Raw genomic sequence first — 19,173 nt, 5'->3', positions numbered from 1 at the left:
TTATCATTATTTAATGGACTCGGTCTTCACGCAAAAAGAAATGACCGAGCACTACGAAAAAAAGAAGAAAAATACTTTCTAGGACGAAAGACAATTCAACAAAAGAAGTACAAAAATAATGAAGAACACTGGCACATTTAACAAAAGGGAGGAAGAGCTATGACAGAATAACTAGTGTAGATGGAATTGTTCGGTGGATTTAAACTTCGAGAGTTTGATCCCAGTGGAGCAATTTAATGCGTATTTACTTCAAATTTGATGCAAATTAACAGTGAACCTGAAACGGTTTATCAACTAATCCCTTTATACGCATTATAATGATTACTGAAAATGAACTTCGTAATAAAGTTTGTGAATACGGTTGCCTAGCATCTTTAGTGCATTAACTTCTGCATGATCAGCATCAAATTGGGAAAAATGCAGACAAATGAGCAATTTAACGAAAATCAATGAGTGTTAAGGCATAAATATCATATTTGAAATATTTTTCTCATTACTCATTAGAATTAATCATATTCTAATAATCACTATAATGTATATTAAAGCATTAGTCTATGAGCACTTCCAGGTTTACAGTTAATTCGCATCAAATTTGAAATAAATAGGAATTAAGTTGCAATTTCCTTCGGAAATGCACCCCAGATACGACAGAGCTAACAATGCTAAGTAAAATCTAAATTTTTCGTTCCAAGTGGAAGCGAATTGATAGCTAGAACGATCGAAAATTATGTTAGCATTAATTTTTATGAATTCAATTAAGTAGCATCTCTAGTGCATTAATTTCTGCAAAAGCATCTTCAAATTGGAAAAAATAGAGGCAAGTGACGAATTTAATGAGAATTAAAGAGTATAAAGACATCATCACTAAAGTTTTCACATTTTAATAATCTTAATAAAGCGGATTAAGGCATTAGCTAATGAACCATTCCAGGTTCGCTGTTAATTCGTATTAAATTTGAGTAAACACAGATGAGTTGCTACTCCCACGTGGTATCCCAAAATGGAATACGAAGTTAATTTTCGTTCTTTCCAGCCATTAATTAAATCTCACCTGGAACAAAAAAATTAATTTCTACTAAATACTATTACCTTTTGTGTTACTGGGAACACGCTATAAGTAACTTCTGCAGTTAACGAGAAGTTAATAGGGCTTACAACCTCTATAAAAAGCATCGATTGTCCTGTCTCACAACGAACGAGTTAAACTTTCATCTTCTTTCTTTACTGTTTAGGTTATTTTTGTTGCAGAAAACAGCTTCCGATCTGGGTCACTAAAGTCACTATAATATCTCCTTTGAATAAGGTAGCAAATAAGGATATGAAATCTTTAGATTTGAGGAATATTATCAATGATAGTTGTTTCATTTTTTTTGTCATGGAGATTGAATTTGATACTGGCATACCAAATAAAAACCGGGTGGATCTACGCCCTTCTTTCAAAAAAGAAGTTTAATAACGATTTGGCTGACACCTATTTAAGTTTCTGGTGCTTTTGTCTTTAATAAATCAGATAGAATATTGAAATTGAAGTTTCTAGTAAGTTCATAGCTCATTAGGGTAGGCCTAACTACTTTGGATTTACTCACACATCTTGATTTGATCCACATTTATTAGTAAAGTATGATGGTAAAATTGTAGGTAAATATATACCAAATCAGATTATTGAGTAACAACTAAAGTGAATATACCATTTGATGTCTTTTTTTTTATGCTGATTAGCCTATGAATAGGCTATAATAATCATTTCTATTGGAAATGAATTTTAGCGCCCCCGGTAAAATTCTACTTTAGCTGCTTTTGGCTATCTTGGAAAGGGCTTAGGCTAGGAAAAGGAAACTTTAAGGGATGGGTCTAAAGGCTAAAGTAGGCTATGTCCTGGGAAGGTATTTTGAAGTACCTACCTCCCCTCCTTCTCCCTCTAGAGGGTTCTGACCTTTGATGACCTTTAAAAATCTGTGTGTTATAATAGTGAAACATTGCAAAATAGATCTTCTGCTTAAATAAAGTACAGCAAAATTATTTCCAGCTTCACAACTTTGCTCAGTCCCAATTTATAAGGCTTCAAAGATATGTATATACATTTCCTAAATTTTGAAAAAAACATTGATATGGCTTAAAATTCTACTCAAATTACAGGAATTTCATTTTCAGAACTAAAGCTAGAGAAAAAGAAACTGATAGCTGAAAATTAATGTATAATGTTGTTTTGTCAAAATTTCAATGGGTAGCCTATAGACCTGTCATGTAGGCAAATTTCAGGACCCCCTAGAGAGAGAAGGAGTAGAGGTAGGTACTTCAAAATATCTTCCCAGGATATACTTTAGCCTGTAGATCCATCCCTGAAAGTTTCATTTTTTGGTCAATATATACCAAATCATATTATTGAGTTTCAAATAAAGTGAATACACCATTTGATGCCTTTTTTTATGCTGATTATGAATATAATAAGTATTTCTATCAGAAATTAATTTCAGCCCCCCCTCCTATATAGGCTATACCTAACCTAACCCTGAATTGGCATATATAGGGGGGGAGGGGCTGAAATTCATTTCCTATAGAAATGCTTATTAGGCTATATTCATAATCAGCATAAAAAAAGGCATTGAATGGTGCATTCACTTTAGTCCTAACTCAATAATATGATTTGGTAGATATTGACTCATTTTTCTAACCTAACTTCTTTCCACAATAGCCAAAAGTAGCTAATGTAGAATTTTACTGCCCCCCCCCTAGGCCAACCTGCTTTCTGTTTAGCCCTAGACGGTTGGCTAACAAGAACAATCTTTGGCAATCTGTCATCCTTCATCTGAACAATGTGCCCTAGCCACCTCAACCTTTCTTTCATTATAGCCCTAGAGAGCAGTATTGAACCACATTTTTTGTATAGCCCAGCCTATTGTATGAAATACAGTCAGTCAGCCGGGTACCCTGAACAATCCTTAAGCAATTTCTCTGAAAAACATCTAGCAAATCTTCATCCGCTTTTTGGAGCGCCCATGCTTCAGAGCCATGTTTGACCACTGTCATCACTGTAGCTTCTAATATTCTAATCTTGGTTTGCAGACTGATATTCCTATTCTTCCAAACTTTTTTTTATCTGTGAAAAAACACCCTGATCCTTGGCTATTCTACTTTTAACATCTTCACTGCTCCCACCATCTTTACTAATAATACTACCAAGGTAAGTGAAGCTCCCCACCTGATCAATCTTTTCATTATCCAATGTCACCTTTTCATCTTCACTTATTCATAGCCTTAGTGATTTAGTTCTCTTAACATTAATTTTTAAACCTATTCTAGCACCCTAAACTTGCAAAACCTCTGAAACTTCATTCATTTTGCTCACAGTTTCATCTAGGATGCTTAAATCATCAGCATAATCTAAGTCCAGGAGACTTTTTCCTCCCCATTTGATTCTGTGGTCTCCCATTGCCTTTCCAGTGCTCCTTAATACAAAGTCCATCAAAATCATCCATATAAAGGGGGATAAAACACAACCCTGCTTAACTTCTGATTTAATACAAAACCAGCTGCTAACCTCATTTCCTACCTTAACCACACCAGTGTTATTCTTGTACATAGCACTGATCACTTTAATGTATTAGTCTGGTAAACCATACAGGGATAAAACCTTTATTAAAGGTCTTCTATCAACAGAATTGAACGCTTGCTCATAATCTATAAAACTGAGGACCAAAGGTGTTTGAAAACTCAGGCACTTCTCAATTATTAGCCTAAGAGTGAAAATTTGGTTTACACATCCTCTATCTTTTCTAAAACCATGCTGTTCATCTCTTAAAACTTTTTCTACTGCATCTCTCAGTCTAAAAAGTATCATATTGCTATGTAATTTACTACCTACAGAGACCAGACTAATGCCTCAATAATTACCACACTCACTTTTATCACCTTTTTATAAAGTGGCTTAATTAAGGTTTTCCTAAAATCATTAGGTACTTCCCCTTTTTCAAATATCATATTCATAATCTTCAGTAACTTATTTCTAACCTCAGAGCCACCATATTTAAGAAACTCATTTACCACCATATCAGCACCTGGAGCCTTATTATTTTTTAATCCTTTGTCGCTAATTCCTCCTCACAAAACAAATCTTCCTTCACATCCAAGATATCACAAACTTCGGCAATTTTATCCATGGCCTCTACTTCACACCTCCTTAGTTCATATTTTAATGATTTCTCCACTTTCTTTACATTCCTTTTGTTTTCACATGATCTATCACTCAGATTATTCTTGTACAAGTCCTTTCTCCTTTCTATTAAACATAAATTTTCTTCACTATTATTCTTAGCTGCAGTCCTAGCTTTCTTCCCTACTACACCTTCAGCAACTTCCGCAAATTATTTTTCTAAAATTATTCCAACCATCTTCCACACTATCAAATTTTAAACTCTCAAGTTTAGTATTCAACTGTCCCTGGAAAGTTTCTCTCAAGTTCTCATCCTGGAGTCTACCAACATCATAAATTCCCTGGAGGTAGTTACCCTTCCGATATTTCAGCTTTGAATTAACCTTTGACACTACTAGATAGTGATTTTTGCAGGAACAGCTATTCTGCCTTAACAACATGAAAAAAGTATTGTGTGTTGCTAAACAGTTTGGCCTTGTTTGGCTGTTTAGCAATTAAAACTATGTCAGGTGATTTGTCAGCTTAAGTTAAGGAAATATTTATTATTTATTTTTACAATCATGACTGATTTCCACTGCCCTTTTTAGAATTGTGTTGATTTTAATTTTTGGTTTGTTATTCATCATTCCTTTTTTAGTTTTGAGTTTTTTAATACTTGTTTTTGTGTACAGTTTTTACTCCCTTTTCTTCAATGTTTTTTTTTTTGTTTCTTGCTTTTATATGGATTTTTATTTTTCTACCATTGTTGGTGTTTCCCCAATTCACAGTTTTTGTTGCATCTCTTTCAGTTGTTCTATTTGCTCCTCTCTGCCCAGAGACAAATTAGTGGTGGTCTTAGCCGAAATTTTTCTGCTTTCTTTAAATTTCTTATAGCCTGTAAATTTTCGTCATTTTTATTCTTTTTTTTTACGTCTAAAAGTCTGTGAAACCTTGGGTTTTCGAACACAACTATATGAATTTTCATAGTAAGAGATATTGCATATAATTTATTTAATATTTTTCTTTTCTTTTAGCGTGCTTACAGCACCTTCCTACAAGTGAAGTATCTTCTATTGTTTTGATGCATCCTCAAACTATAATACACTGTCAGCTATTGATTGGCACTTTAGTTTGTGTAAAAACAGTTGGATCAAGTTGTAAAGCACAATCACTCCTATATACCCTAGTATCTTGTATTGATAGTTATGATTATTCTTGACATAACCTTACAAAACAAATCCCTCAAATTTTCAGTTTTAATGAAAATGAAGAGCGGTTGGATACATTAGCAAAATTATTTTGACATACTATGAAGGTTGTCTTGCAAAATAAAGTATTAGTAGTATTTGAACATACTGAAGGCTTTATTTTCAATTTGAAGGTTGGCATAATTCCTCAGTAATACCAAATTAAAAAGCAGTTGAAAAAATTTCCATAATACTTTCACAATCAAATTGTTTATTCTTGAAAATAACTATTCAGATTTTGTTTTTCGCTTTTTTTTGTAATTATTTGTTGAAAAAATTATATTTATAACCAGGGAACTGAGAGGTGAGGCTTCCTCTTTTAAGAAGCATACTAGGATTCTTTCTCCTTAAGGAACTGTGAGAAAAGTACATGAAGTATGTTTACTGAAGATACAGACATAAATGGGTACTTATTTAAGCTACATTGTCTTGTGTTTTTTTTTTCAAAGAAGACCTTTCATTTCTTCAAGATGGCTGTATTTTCAGATTTGGTAAGGACGAACAGGAAATCCATCAGCAGCCATGTCGTACATGCTTCAGCATCTTCATAATGGTTGGCAGGTGGACCAGGCCATCTTATCTGAAGAAGATAGAGCTGTGGTTATCCGATTTGGACATGATTGGGATCCGCAGTGTATGAAAATGGATGAAGTGTTGTATAAAATAGCTGAAAAAGTTAAGAATTTTGCAGTTATTTATCTGGTTGACATTACTGAAGTCCCAGATTTTAATAAAATGTATGAATTGTATGACCCTTGCACAATTATGTTCTTTTTCCGGAACAAACACATTATGATAGATTTGGGGACTGGTAACAATAACAAAATTAACTGGCCATTAGAAGATACTCAAGAGATGATAGACATTATTGAAACTGTTTATAGGGGGGCTAGGAAGGGCCGTGGTCTTGTGATTTCTCCCAAGGATTATTCAACCAAATATCGTTATTAATTTTTTCTTTTGTATTTTCTTGTATAATCAATAAATGTTTCTGTCCTTTCAACTTATATAGTGTATTGTTGTGTAGACTTATGATAACTCAGAAAAAAAGAGTTAGCAAAACTAGAAATTTTCTCTGTTTTTTTTAGACAAATAGGGCATTTGATTTCTGTTGAAATTTCAGCTAAACTAATCAAGCTAGAAGCACTAAAATTTATGTTAAGTAATTTTGTGACAACACAAATGTATAAGCTAAAGAAACAACAACCGGAATTTGATGTCCTAGCAACAAGCTTGCAAGTGCTGGATGCTCGAGTTGTGGAGAGTAGCAAGACAAGCAAGCAAAGGAGGTGACGTCAGGCTATATGTGTGATGGTGGAAGACTTAATTAAGTGAAGATAGGCAGACAAAGCTGGTTTTTGAAAGTATGCATATATACATACCTTTTCTCCCTCATGATTTAACATAGATGAGGATAGTTGGATGTAATTGGAAGCTTGTTTTGTTTTTGTAAGAATTATTTTAGTACTTTGAGGGTTTTTTAGGTACTGATGTGAAAAATGTCACAACAGGGAAAGAAAACTCCAAAAAGGCAGTCAACTGGTGGGGCTACACTTAAGGCAAATTACCCTGAATGGAAAATTTGTTCTCAATGTGGTGCTACATTCATTAGTCAAGATTTCCCAAAGCATACAACTTGTACCCGTAACAAGGATCTTAATTATGAAGTTGGATATATACTGGGAGAAGAATTGTTTGGATTTTTTGAAGAAATAGGTGATCACTGTAAGGATTTATGTTTTACTTTTTTTTTCTCTTATGGTATCAATACAATATTTGGGTTTCCGCTAAATTTTGATCCTAGTACGTCAACATGAATCTATGTCAGAGAAGGGGACGTGAAATTATTTTTTACGAAATGTGAAGAAAATAAAAGAACTGTTGGGAGAATGATGAAGGTTTGTAGATTCCAGAGGAGGGGGGGGGGGCTCTCCAGAAGATAAATAAAGCAAGGTGGCTTAGCTTCACAGTTTCTATGAAAGGAAATGACATATTTTTCAAATCCTCCAGTAAGTGCTGAAATATTTTCAGCATATTCACCAACTAGAACTATGCTAATGAATATATACAAAAAATATTAATTTCAACTAACTTGCATTATTGTTCAGTTGTTACATTTTAAAATTGAACCCCTCTAGATGCAACTACCTAAGACTAGACTTCTTCCGTCTTGCAGTATGGGCAAAAGTAATATCAAATTAGAATCGATTTTCTCTTTGAAGTATGCTTCTTCTGTACTCGTGAGAGCCAACAATTTCACAAAAGCATCCGCTACCAGGTTCTTGCCATGATGAAGTCAGGTAAGACGGAAAAAAGAAGCAATAATGCTATCTGTTATAGCAGACATTTTTTTTGTGGAAGATTTCTGGAATGTAGTATTTATAATCAAAGCTTCTTGCATTCATTTTGAACTTCATTTTATTTTTCTTATATAAAAACCTTGCCACTAAAATTATTTTAAATGTTCCACCAGTAGTATATGTTCCAGATTTAGATCTTTGGCTTTTGAAGATTTTTGCGGGAACAGCTATTCTGCCTTAACAACATGAAAAAAAGTATTGTGTGTTGCTAAACAGTTTGGCCTTGTTTGGCTTTTTAGCAATTAAAACTATGTCAGGTGATTTGTCAGCTTAAGTTAAGGAAATATTTATTATTTATTTTTACAATCATGACTGATTTCCACTGCCCTTTTTAGAATTTTGTTGATTTTAATTTTTGGTTTGTTATTCATTGTTCCTTTTTTAGTTTCGAGTTTTTTAATACTTGTTTTTGTGTACAGTTTTTACTCCCTTTTCTTCAATGTTTTTTTTTGTTTTTTGCTTTTATATTGACTTTTATTTTTCTACCATTGTTGGTGTTTCCCCAATTCGCAGTTTTTGTTGCATCCCTGTCAGTTGTTCTATTTGCTCCTCTCTGCCCAGAGACAAATTAGTGATGGTCTTAGCCGAAATTTCCCTGCTTTCTTTAAATTCCTTATAGCCTGTAAATTTTAGTCATTATTATTCTTTTTTTTACATATAAAAGTCTGTGAAACCTTGGGTTTTTGAATGCAACTATATGAGTTTTCATAGTAAGAGATATTGCATATGATTTTTTAAATATTTTTCTTTTCTTTTAGCGTGCTTACAGCACCTTCCTACAAGTGAAGTATCTTCTATTGTTTTGATGCATCCTCGAACTATAAAACGCTGTCAGCTATCGATCGGCTCTTTAGTTTGTGTAAAAACAGTTGGATCAAGTTGTAAAGCACAATCAGCCGTATTAACTTGTTGGCCTTGTACTCATCTCTCAGTAACAGGAGTTTCCCTTCTTTCAAACAGTAGGTATTTTATTCTTCCCTTCTTTCCCTTCTTTCCCTTCTTTCAAATAGTAAAAAGTCTCTTCCATTAAAATTGATGGGTGAAAGTACACTTATACTATTGGGTAAGAATAGTTTTTATTTAAGGAATTTTGGAATAATATAGAATTTGACAAAAAAAAATACAGTGTTTTTAGAGACTCGTCAGTCTCTAAATCACTACATAATCCAACACTGTTATAAGTTAGCATCACAGTGTGCACTTAATTGTACAATAGGACATAAAATAAAATCGGCAGAGCGTAGTGTAAAAATAGAGTTAAAATGGAGTTAAACAAAGTATAAAACAGGTTTAAAAAGACAAAAACAAGTGCGAAAATTGTTGATCAAGCGCTAAAATTTGAAACAAAAGACGATATTAAACTCCTCTTTCATCTATTCTTTTTACATTGAATTTCAGTGCGAATGGGGGTTTTTGGCCTTTTTTACCTGTAAGGTAAAAGTAAAATATATGGCACTGGACTTCATAGTCCTCATCGGTGGTGCTGATTTCCGTTTCTTGGCTCTTTAACCCGAACGTGCAAGGCGATTCTTTATTGGGTTTGTGAGGGGGGGATCCCTTGGAGTCGATAATTATTTCAAGATTTTTAACCAAACCTGATGCAAAAGACCTTGCCTCTCTTATGTAGGGTGATTAAACCTGCCTTGGACAAAAGACTAGCATGAGGTATATGTGACTTAAAAGTAATCTGAAGGGCTCTTTTTGAATTGATTTGATGCTATGCTTATTTCCTCTAGTTTCTAGTGATTTATATTCCAATAAAGGCCAAACAAAAGATATATTGACAAAGCGAAAATTATTCACTCGGTGTCTGAATTTTGAAAGAAGATTAATCAGAGTGAGGAAAAGATTAGCTTGAGTTTCAACGTAGACGTTCCTTTTAAGACTAAACGACAAGGTAATACCAAGAATGTTTAGGGTGAGATTTAGTCAAATTAGTTCGTATAGGGATGAAAAAAGGATGAAGAACTATTCAGAAAATTAAAAACTGGAAACTGAGAAATTATTCTCATTAAACCTCTGGGACTGAAAAATTATCAACAAATTTTCATTGAAAGGTGAGTTTTACGAACACTAATAATCAAAACAAGGAACAGTAAATGGACTAATTAAGTTTCTTGTTGCCAGCCACAAAAACTGTTGGAAAGTTCGATTTACTATTCTGCAATTGAAATCTTTGGAAACGAATTGACAAAAAGGGGGCCATATGTCTTTAAAAGAAGTGAAAATCATGAAATCATTGAAAAGTATACTAATAAGTAAATGATGATCGATCGTGTTGAAAGCATTTTAGGAGTCAATTAGAATTAGTTTAAGGCAGGTATTTGATGTTTTAATATTTTTTCTGTCTGTTTTCATTTGAAAAGTAACACTTTGTTTAATTTTTTGTTACCAGAGGCTGCTTGAAGAAATCTGTTATGTTCAGACCTGGGAAAGGATACAGACCTCATTAGTTGATATCAGTGAGGAACTCTTTTTTAAGGCAAAACTTAATGTTTATTGTTGAAAGAGGACGTGTCCAATTTCAAATTGTACTCAATAAAAGCCGTTCATGAGTAAATTCAGCAAACGTAATTTTTTTCAACACTATCCAGTAAATGCATAAACGTACACACTTGATGCGAATTATGGTTGTTATACTTGATTATACAATTTTTAGTTCTCGGACATGACCCGTTTTGTGAAAGGCTAGAGAAGTCAAAGCTAAAAATAATCTAAAAATTGCATCTGAATCTTCTGAATGAATTAAGACACTAGTTGAATTAAAGCAGCGGTAAATAGCTGTACGCCTATAAACACTTAAAAAATAGGAGAATACCAGCTTCATAGATTACTCATCACTCAGAATTCAATCGGTTGAGGTGCTTGCCATCTATAGTAAAGTGATCCGTTAGTTTCCAATAAAGCTAACTTGAGAGTTAAAACGTAAAACACTATCCAAAAACTAGTAAGAGAATGCGTATAAGTACATGCAAAAATAAATTCTTGTGTTGCATGTGGCATTGAACTTTATGTGTATTCAAAGGCACATGGCTTTGACATTTCTGAAAAATGATTATTTAGCACTTGGCTCAAATTAAGTGATAAGGATTGTATCCTAGCTAAGTGACATAAGAGATTAATGCACAATATACAAGAACTCTATACAAAGTTGGTAGTTAGACTATCCTTGTAACTATAACAGACAATGATGTTGACAAAATCGCAGTCAGCAAGAATTCCAATTTTTTCTGCAATTGAGAAAACTTTTCGAAGGTTAAATAGTAGCAATGCGTTTTTGAAAATTAAATTTGACGTGATAAAACTTGCTTTAAACTTAAAGTGACGTTGCTACTGAAGTAAAACAACCAGTTACTGGTGCTGTAAAAATAGAAATAGGGCTGCCAAAAGATATCAAAAGCAACCAAGAACTTATATTTTTAAGTTAGACTTCAATGAAATAAACAGAGACCAGAAGAAAATAAGTCATAATATATAAGAAATCCTGTTCTATGCGACGATCAAGCATATTTAAGTAGCCACTCTGTTTTCGAAGGTAAGTAAATTCCCATTTGCAAGTTTGAAGCGCTTTGTAAACGTTAACGAATCAGTAAAGAGACCTACCGTCGGGTGTCCCGTCGGTACTCATAATAAGTTATCTCCTTTTGAGTCATTTAAGTGAAAAGAAGATATACTCAAGAATTCATTTGCGCGAAGATAGAATATTCGTTTCTGTAAGGAAATCTAGCAAAGACCTGATTAAACGTGCGACTCTTATTCTGAAATTCAAATTAAGAACGGCTACACAAAAAAGACACTTCGTAATTCGTAATGGCTAGATCCTTGAAAACCTGAGACTTTAAAAGAGCCAATTCTCTCGCTTCTTCCCAACCAGCCATTTTGCAAACGTAAAAAGTCATTCACAAGATCCTGCAAATAACTTAAATAGTTGTCAAATAGGTATCGATGTTTCTGCTATTATATAAGAAGAAAGACCGCTTTATCAAGTGTTGAAGGAGAGTTGCATAGAGAAAATGAAGAACTTCGACTAGACAAAAATAAGTAAGCCCTTTTTTCCTCTTTATAGTCACAAACTATTGTATGTCTTCAAATTCAGCTAAACTGACTTTAAATATTGGTTAGAAACCAGGTATGGTGCACCGTATCTGAAAATTGCCCTAAAATATAATTTATAAGCATTCTCGAGTCCGTTTGGGTCTCCTTTAGGCTTGCGATCTTGATTCTTAATTATCACAACTTAAGTGTATTGTATTCGATATACTTAATCCTATCTTTGAAAAAGCTATTCTTCTTAGATCAGTACCTATCTACAGGAACCCATCGTTTTCAATTGATGGAACGGAAAATGCAATTGCAGGTTTTTTTTTTTATAATGACCCCATGTCCCGGTAGCATAATCATCGAAGGGTGTTTTATTATTTCTCAATCAAAACTGGTCTGGCCCAAGCAATCCCCACACACATGAAAATGAAAGTATATTATTAACAGTACTATCAGTTGTAAAACTTTAGCAAATAACCTACAAGAATTCGCCTTAATCATCCGTTTTCGATCTAGGCCTTACGAACGATAGAGGTACAATTCAGAAAGTTGTGTCGCATTGTTCTATTGGTAAAAGTGACTACATAGCTATCAGAGTCAAAACAATGCACTTGAACCTGGAAAACCCTCCATACTGCTCCAATGTTTTATTATTATTTTGTTTTTCAGAGGCACGTCATATGGAAGGTGTCGTCGTTTAAACTTCAGAGGGCTCATTCGATTGGAAATCAGAAGTTTTAGTTTTCTTTTTAAGAGTCAAAAGTGACCGGAGGGCAACTAGCCCCCCGTGCCTTTTGTCCCCAAATACATCTGCCAAAAATTTTGAGACGGAAATTTCGTTAAAAATAGTTCAAAGATCATATAACAAAAACTCCGGGGTTGACACAACCCTTCAGGGCCCGGGGGCAGGCGTTGTAAGTTATGCCCTGGAAGCATATGTGGTTCTTGTAAAAGGGATTCTCGTATAAACTTCAGAGAGGGCTCATTTGATTGGAAGTTGAAAGTTCTAGTTCACTTTTTTAGAGTCAAAAGAGATCATAGGGCAACTAGCCCCCTCCACGCCATTTTTTCCCGAAACCCATACGATAAAAATAGCCACTTTGTTAAAAATAGTTCAAACATCAGATAATAAAATCTTCGGGGTCGACAATACCCCCCAGGGCCCGGGGACAGGCGTTTTAGCTATGCCTTGGGGGTACATGTGGGTCTTGTAGAAAGGATAATCGTATAAACTTCAGAGAGGGCTCATTTGATCGGAAATTGAAGGTTCTAATTCACTTTTTAAGAGTCAAAAGACATCAGAGTGCAACTAGCCCCTCCTTACGCCCTTTTTTTCCGAAATACATCCGACAAAAATTTTGAGATAGCCATTTTGTTAAAAATAGTTTGAAGATCATATAACAACAACTACTGGGTCGACACAACCCGCAAGGTCCGGGGGCAGGCATTGTAAGTTGTGCCCTGGGGGTATATATGGTTCTCATTGAAAGGATGCTCATATAATTTTCAGAGAGGGTTCGTTTGATTGGAAATTGAAAGTTCTTGTTCAATTTTTGAGAGTCAAAAGAGATCAGAGGGCAACTAGGTCCCCCACGCTTCCTTTTCCCGAAATCCATTCGATAAAGATTTTGGGATAGCCATTTTATTAAAAATAGTTGGTTCTTATAGAAGAGATGCTCGTAATTATTCAGAGATATTTTTCAGAGATATTTTCAAAATTCAATAAAAGCCAAAAATTAAAAGAATTAAAACCAAATACCTAACAACCATAAAAGCGAGTTATTCGCCAATATCTGCGATTTGCACAAAATCCCAAAAAATATCTCGTAATAAAAAATTCAGAGAGGGCTTATTGATCAGAAATTGAAAGTTCTAGTTCACTTTTTAAGAGTCAAAAGAGATCAGACGGCAACTAGATCCCCCCCCCCCCCCACAAACACCTTTTTTCCCAAATACATCCGATAAAAGTTTTGAGATAGCCATTTTGTTAAAAATGGTTCAAAGATCAAATAATAAAAACTCCAGGGTCGACACAACCCCTCAGGGCCAAGGGGTAGGCGTTGTAAGTTATGTCCTTGGGGCGTATATGGTACTTATAGAAGGGACACTCGTATAAACTTCAGAGAGGGCTCATTTGATTGGAAATTGAAAGGTCTAGTTCAATTTCTAAAAGTCAAAAGAGATCAGAGGGCAACTAGCCACCCCTACGGCCTTTTTTCCTCAAATACATCCGATAAAAATTTGAGATAGCCATTTCGTTAAAAATACTTCAAACATCAGATAATAAAAACTCCGGGGTCGACAAATGGCAGGCGTTGTAAGTTATGCTCTGGGAGCATATATGGCTCTTACACAAGGGATACTCGTATAAATTTCAGAGGGGGTTTATTTGATTGGAAATTGAAAGTTCGAGTACACTTGTTCTGAGGCAACGCTATAGCGTTGCCTTTAATAAAGATCATACGGCTTCAATGTTTTTCCAGAGGCACTTCATAAGGAAGGGGTCGTCACATAAACTTAAGAGGATACTCATTCGATTGGAAATAAGAAGTTCTAGTTTCGTTTTTAAGAATCAAAAATTACCGGAGGGCAACCAGCTCCCCACGCCTTTTTTCCCCAAATACATCCGCTAAAAATTTTAAGACGGCAATTTCGTTAAAAATAGTTCAAAGATCATAGAACAAAAACTCCGGGGTTGACACAACCCTTCAGGGCCCGGGGGCAGGTGTTGTAAGTTTTGCCCTGGGAGCATGTGTGGTTCTTGTCCACACATGTGTCCCCCCCCACGCTTCCTTTTCCCCTAATCCATTCGATAAAAATTTCGAGATAGCTATTTTGTTAAAAATAGTTCAAAGATCATATAACAAAAACTCCGGGGTCGACACAACCCCTCAGGGCCAAAGGGCAGGCGTTGTAATTTATGCCCTGGGGCATATATGGTTTTGTAGAAGGTATGCTCGTATAAACTTCGGAGAGGCCTTATTTGATTGGAAATGAAAGTTCTAGTTCACTTTTTAAGAGTCAAAAGAGATCAGAGGACAACTAGCCCCCCCTAGCGTTGTAAGTTATGCCCGTAAGTACGTTGTAAGTACTAGCACTTTAAGTTATGCCCTGGGGGTATATATGGCTTTTATTGAAGAGACGTTCGTATAAACTTCAGAAAAGGCTCATTTGATTAAAAATTGAAAGTTCTAGTTCACTTTTTAAGAGTCAAAAGAGATCAGAGGGCAACTAGCCCCCATGCTCTTTTTTCTCCAAATACATCCGATAAAAATTTTTAGATAGCCATTTTGTTAAAAATAGTTTGAAGATCAGATAACAACCTCTCTGGGATCGACACAACCCCCCAAGGTCCGGGAGCAGGCATTGTAAGTTGTGCCCTGGGGGCATATATGGTTCTTATTGAAAGGATGCTCATATAATTTTCAGAGAGGGTTCGTTTGATTGGAAATTAAAAGCTCTTGTTCAATTTTTGAGAGTCAAAAGAGATCAGGGGGCAACTAGGTCCCCCCACGCTTCCTTTTCCCCAAATCCATTCGATAAAAATTTCGAGATAGCCATTTTGTTAAAAATAGTTCAAAGATCATATGACAAAAACTCCGGGGTCGACACAACCCCTCAGGGCCAAAGGGCAGGCGTTGTAAGTTATGCCCTGAGGCATATACGGTTTTGTAGAAGGTATGCTCGTATAAACTTCGGAGAGGGCTCATTTGATTGGAAATTCAAAGTTCTAGTTCACTTTTTAAGAGTCAAAAGAGATCAGAGGACAACTAGCCCCCCTAGCGTTGTAAGTTATGCCCGTAAGTACGTTGTAAGTACTAGCGTTGTAAGTTATGCCCTGGGGGCATATATGGCTTTTATCGAAGTAATGTTCGTATAAACTTCAGAAAAGGCTCATTTGATTAAAAATTGAAAGTTCTAGTTCACTTTTTAAGAGTCAAAAGAGATCAGAGGGCAACTAGCCCCCATGCCCTTTTTTCTCCAAATACATCCGATAAAAATTTTGAGATAGCCATTTTGTTAAAAATAGTTTGAAGATCATATAACAACAATTCTGGGGTCTACATAAAACCCCAAGGCCCGCCAGTATTTTCTCCCAGGCCATAACTTACAGCACCTGTCCTCGGGCCTGAGGGGCTGTGTCGAGCAGGAGTTTTTGTTATTATGATTTTTGAACTATTTTTAACAAAATTACCATCTCAAAATTTTTATCGGATGTATTTGGGGAAAAAAGGGCGTGGGGGGCTAGTTGCCGTCTGATCTCTTTTTACTCTTAAAATATGAACTATAACTTTCAATCCCCAATCAAATGAGCCGTTTCTGAAGTTTATACGAGCATCCCTTCTTCAAGAACCACAGACGCCCCTAGGGCATAACTTACAACGCCAGCCCCTGGGCCCTGGGAAGTTTTGCCGACCCTGGAATTTTTATTATCTGATGTTTGAACTATTTTTAAAAAAAAACGGCTATCTCAAAATCTTTATATGGGTTTGGAGAAAAAGGGCATGGGAAGGGGGGCTACATACCCTCTGATCTCTTTTGACTCTTAAAAAGTGGACTAGAACTTTCAATTTCCAAACAAATGAGCCGTCTCCGAAATTTATACTAGCCACCCTTCAGTAAAAACCATATAAGCCCAAGGGACATAACTTACAACGCCTGCCCCCGGGCCTTGGGGGTTGTGTCGACTCTGGAGTTGTTGTTATATAATTTTCGAACTATTTTTAACAAAATTACTGTCTCAAAATTTTTATCGGATGTTTTTGGGGAAAAGGGATGTGGAGGGGCTAGTTTCCCGCCAATCACTTTTTACTCTTAAAAAGTCCACTAGAACTTCCGATTTCCAATGGAATGAGCCCCATCTGAAGTTTATGCGACGACCCCTTCCATGCGAAGTGCCTCTGGGGAAGAAAATAATAAAACATTGAAGATGTATAACCTTTATTATAGGCAACGCTATAACGTTGTCTCTGAAAAAGTGAACCAAATTAACTTTCATTTTTATTAACTTTCAGTTAATAATCAACTGAGCCCTCTAAAGTTTATACGAGCATCCCTTACATAAGTATATGCCCCCAGGGTTTAACTTACAACGCCTGCCTCTGGTCCTGAGGGGTTGTGTCGATTCCGGAATTTTTGTTATTATGATCTTTGAACTATTTTTAACAAAATTGCTATGTCAAAATTTATATCGGATGTATTTAGGGAAAAAAGAACGTGGGGGACTATTGGTCCTGTGATCTCTTTTTACTCTTAAAACGTGAACTAGAATTCCCAATCAAAACAGCCCTCTCTGAAGTTTATACGAGCATCCCTTCTACAAGAACCACATGGCGTAACTTACAACGCCTGCCCTTGGGCCCTGGGGAGTTTTTTCGACTCCGAAATTTTTATTTTCTGAGGTTTGAACAATTTTTAACAAAATGGCTATCTCAAAATCTTTATGTAGGTTTGGAGAAAAAGAGCGTGGGCAGGGGGGCTACTTGCCCTCCGATCTTTTTTTACTCTTAAAAAGTGGACTAGAACATTCAATTTCCAATCAAATGAACCCTTTCTGAAGTTTTTACGAGCATCCCTTCAGTAAAAGCCATATATGCCCAAGGGGAATAACTTACAACGCCTGCCCCTCGGCCTTGGGGGTTGTGTCGACTCTCGAGTTGTTGTTATATAATATTCGAACTATTTTTAACAAAATGGATATCTCAAAATTTTCATCGGATGTATTTTGGGAAAAGTTCGTGGGGGGGGGGCTAGTTAATGCCACTGTGGCTTGGAGGTTGTGTCAACCCTGGAGTTGTTATATGATTTTCGAACTATTTTTAACAAAATAAATATCTCAAAATTTGTTTTCGGATGTATTTGGGGAAAAGGGCGTGGGGAGGGGGGGGGGGCTAGTTGCCCTCTGATCTCTTTTGACTCTTAAAAAGGGAACTAAAACTTTCAATTTCCAATCGAATTAGCCCTCTCTGAAGTTTATACGAGTATCCCTTTTATAAAAACCATATATACCCCCAGGGCATCTTACAACGCCTATCCCCGAGCCTTGGGGGGTTGTGTCGACCCCGGAGTTGTTGTTACATTATCTTCCAACTATTTTTGACAAAATGGCTATCTCAAAATTTTTATCAGATGTATTTGGGGAAAAAATAGAGTGGGGGGGGGCTGTTGGCCCTCTGATCTCTTTTGACTCTTAACAAGTGAACTAGAACTTTCTATTTTTCAATCAAATGAGACCTCTCCGAAATTTATACGAGCATCCCTTCTATAAAAGAAAACCATATATGCCCCAGGGCATAACTTACAACACCTGCCCCCTGGCCCGAGGGGTTGTGTCGACCCCGGAGTTATTGTTATATGATCTTTGAACTATTTTTAACAAAATGGCTATCTCAAAATTTTTATCGGATGTATTTGGAGTAAAAAGGGTGTGGAGGAACTAATCACTTTAGACTCTTGAAAAGGCCACTAGAAAATCCGATTTCCAATTGAATGAGCCCCTCTAAAGCATATACGACGACCCCTTCCATACGAATATCCTCTGGGGAAAAAAATAAAACATTCTAGCCGTAAGGCCTTCATTATAGGCAGCGCTATAACGATGTCTCTGAAAAAGTGAACTAGAACTTTTAATTAATAATCAAATGAGCCCTCTGAAGTTTATACGAGCATCCCTTCTATAAGTATATGCTCCTAGGGCATAACTTCCAGCGCCTGTCCCTGGCCCTGAGGGGTTGTGTCGACCCTGGAATTTTTGTTATTATGATCTTTGAGCTATTTTTAACAAAATGGCTATCTCAAAATTTTTATCGGATGGATTTGGAGAAAAAAGGGCGTTTGGGGTAGGGGGCTAGTTGCCCTCTGATCTCGTTTGACTCTTAAAAAGTGAATTAGAACTTTCAATTTCCAATAAAATGAGTCCTCTTTGAAATTTATACGAGCATGTTTTTTTTATAAGAACCATATCTACCCCCAGGGCATCTTACAAGGCCTGCCCCCGGGCCTTGGGGGGTTGTGTCGACCCCGGAGTTGTTGTTATATGATCTTCGAACTATTTTTAACGAAACGGCTATCTCAAAATTTTTATCGGATGTATTTGGAGAACAAAGGGCGTTGGGGGCTAGTTGCCCTCTGATCTCTTTTGACTCTTAAAAAGTGAACTACAACTTTCAATTTCCAATCAAATGAGCCCTCTGAAGTTTATACGATCATCCCTCCTATAAGAACCATATATACCCCAGTGCATAATTTACAACACTTGCCCCGGGCCCTGGGGGGTTGTGTCGACCCCGGAGTTTTCTTATATGATGTTTGAACTATATTTAACAAAATGGCTATCTCAGAATTTTTATCGGATGAATCTGGAGAAAATCGGGCGTGGGGGGGGGGCTAGTTTCCC

At 36.0% G+C, this 19,173-nt stretch overlaps 2 protein-coding genes across 6 annotated transcripts in view; both read left to right on the top strand.

Annotated features, from left to right (window-relative positions):
• The first annotated feature begins 1,512 nt into the window (after positions 1 to 1,512).
• Positions 1,513 to 19,173, top strand: part of LOC148945279 (ATPase family gene 2 protein homolog A) — a 103,044-nt gene continuing 85,383 nt past the window's right edge. The window contains exons 1-3 of one of the 3 annotated variants that reach the window (XM_089098740.1): positions 1,513 to 1,536; positions 6,861 to 7,101; positions 8,495 to 8,695. In XM_089098740.1, the coding sequence (XP_088954866.1) occupies positions 6,876 to 7,101; positions 8,495 to 8,695 (427 nt within the window). In that variant the 5' untranslated portion in view covers positions 1,513 to 1,536; positions 6,861 to 6,875. The other 2 variants (XM_089098738.1, XM_089098739.1) reach the window with 2 other exon arrangements.
• Positions 1,519 to 6,383, top strand: Dim1 (thioredoxin-like protein Dim1). Of its 3 annotated transcripts, none has more exons than XM_089098743.1 (2): positions 1,519 to 1,536; positions 5,863 to 6,383. In XM_089098743.1, the coding sequence occupies exon 2, from the start codon at positions 5,899 to 5,901 to the stop codon at positions 6,325 to 6,327; it is 429 nt and encodes a 142-aa protein (XP_088954869.1). In that variant the 5' UTR covers positions 1,519 to 1,536; positions 5,863 to 5,898; the 3' UTR covers positions 6,328 to 6,383. The 3 variants fall into 3 exon arrangements, with proteins under 3 accessions (XP_088954869.1, XP_088954867.1, XP_088954868.1); XM_089098741.1 differs by lacking the exon at positions 1,519 to 1,536 and adding an exon at positions 1,543 to 1,638; XM_089098742.1 differs by lacking the exon at positions 1,519 to 1,536 and adding an exon at positions 1,578 to 1,618.

Source organism: Artemia sp. Qi Xiang Cuo, chromosome 13 (assembly GCF_049724085.1).
Source record: "Artemia sp. Qi Xiang Cuo chromosome 13, ASM4972408v1, whole genome shotgun sequence".
NCBI classification, from domain to species: domain Eukaryota; kingdom Metazoa; phylum Arthropoda; class Branchiopoda; order Anostraca; family Artemiidae; genus Artemia; species Artemia sp. Qi Xiang Cuo.
Note: the sequence above shows the minus strand (reverse complement) of the source record. Positions and strands in the feature narration are given on the sequence as shown.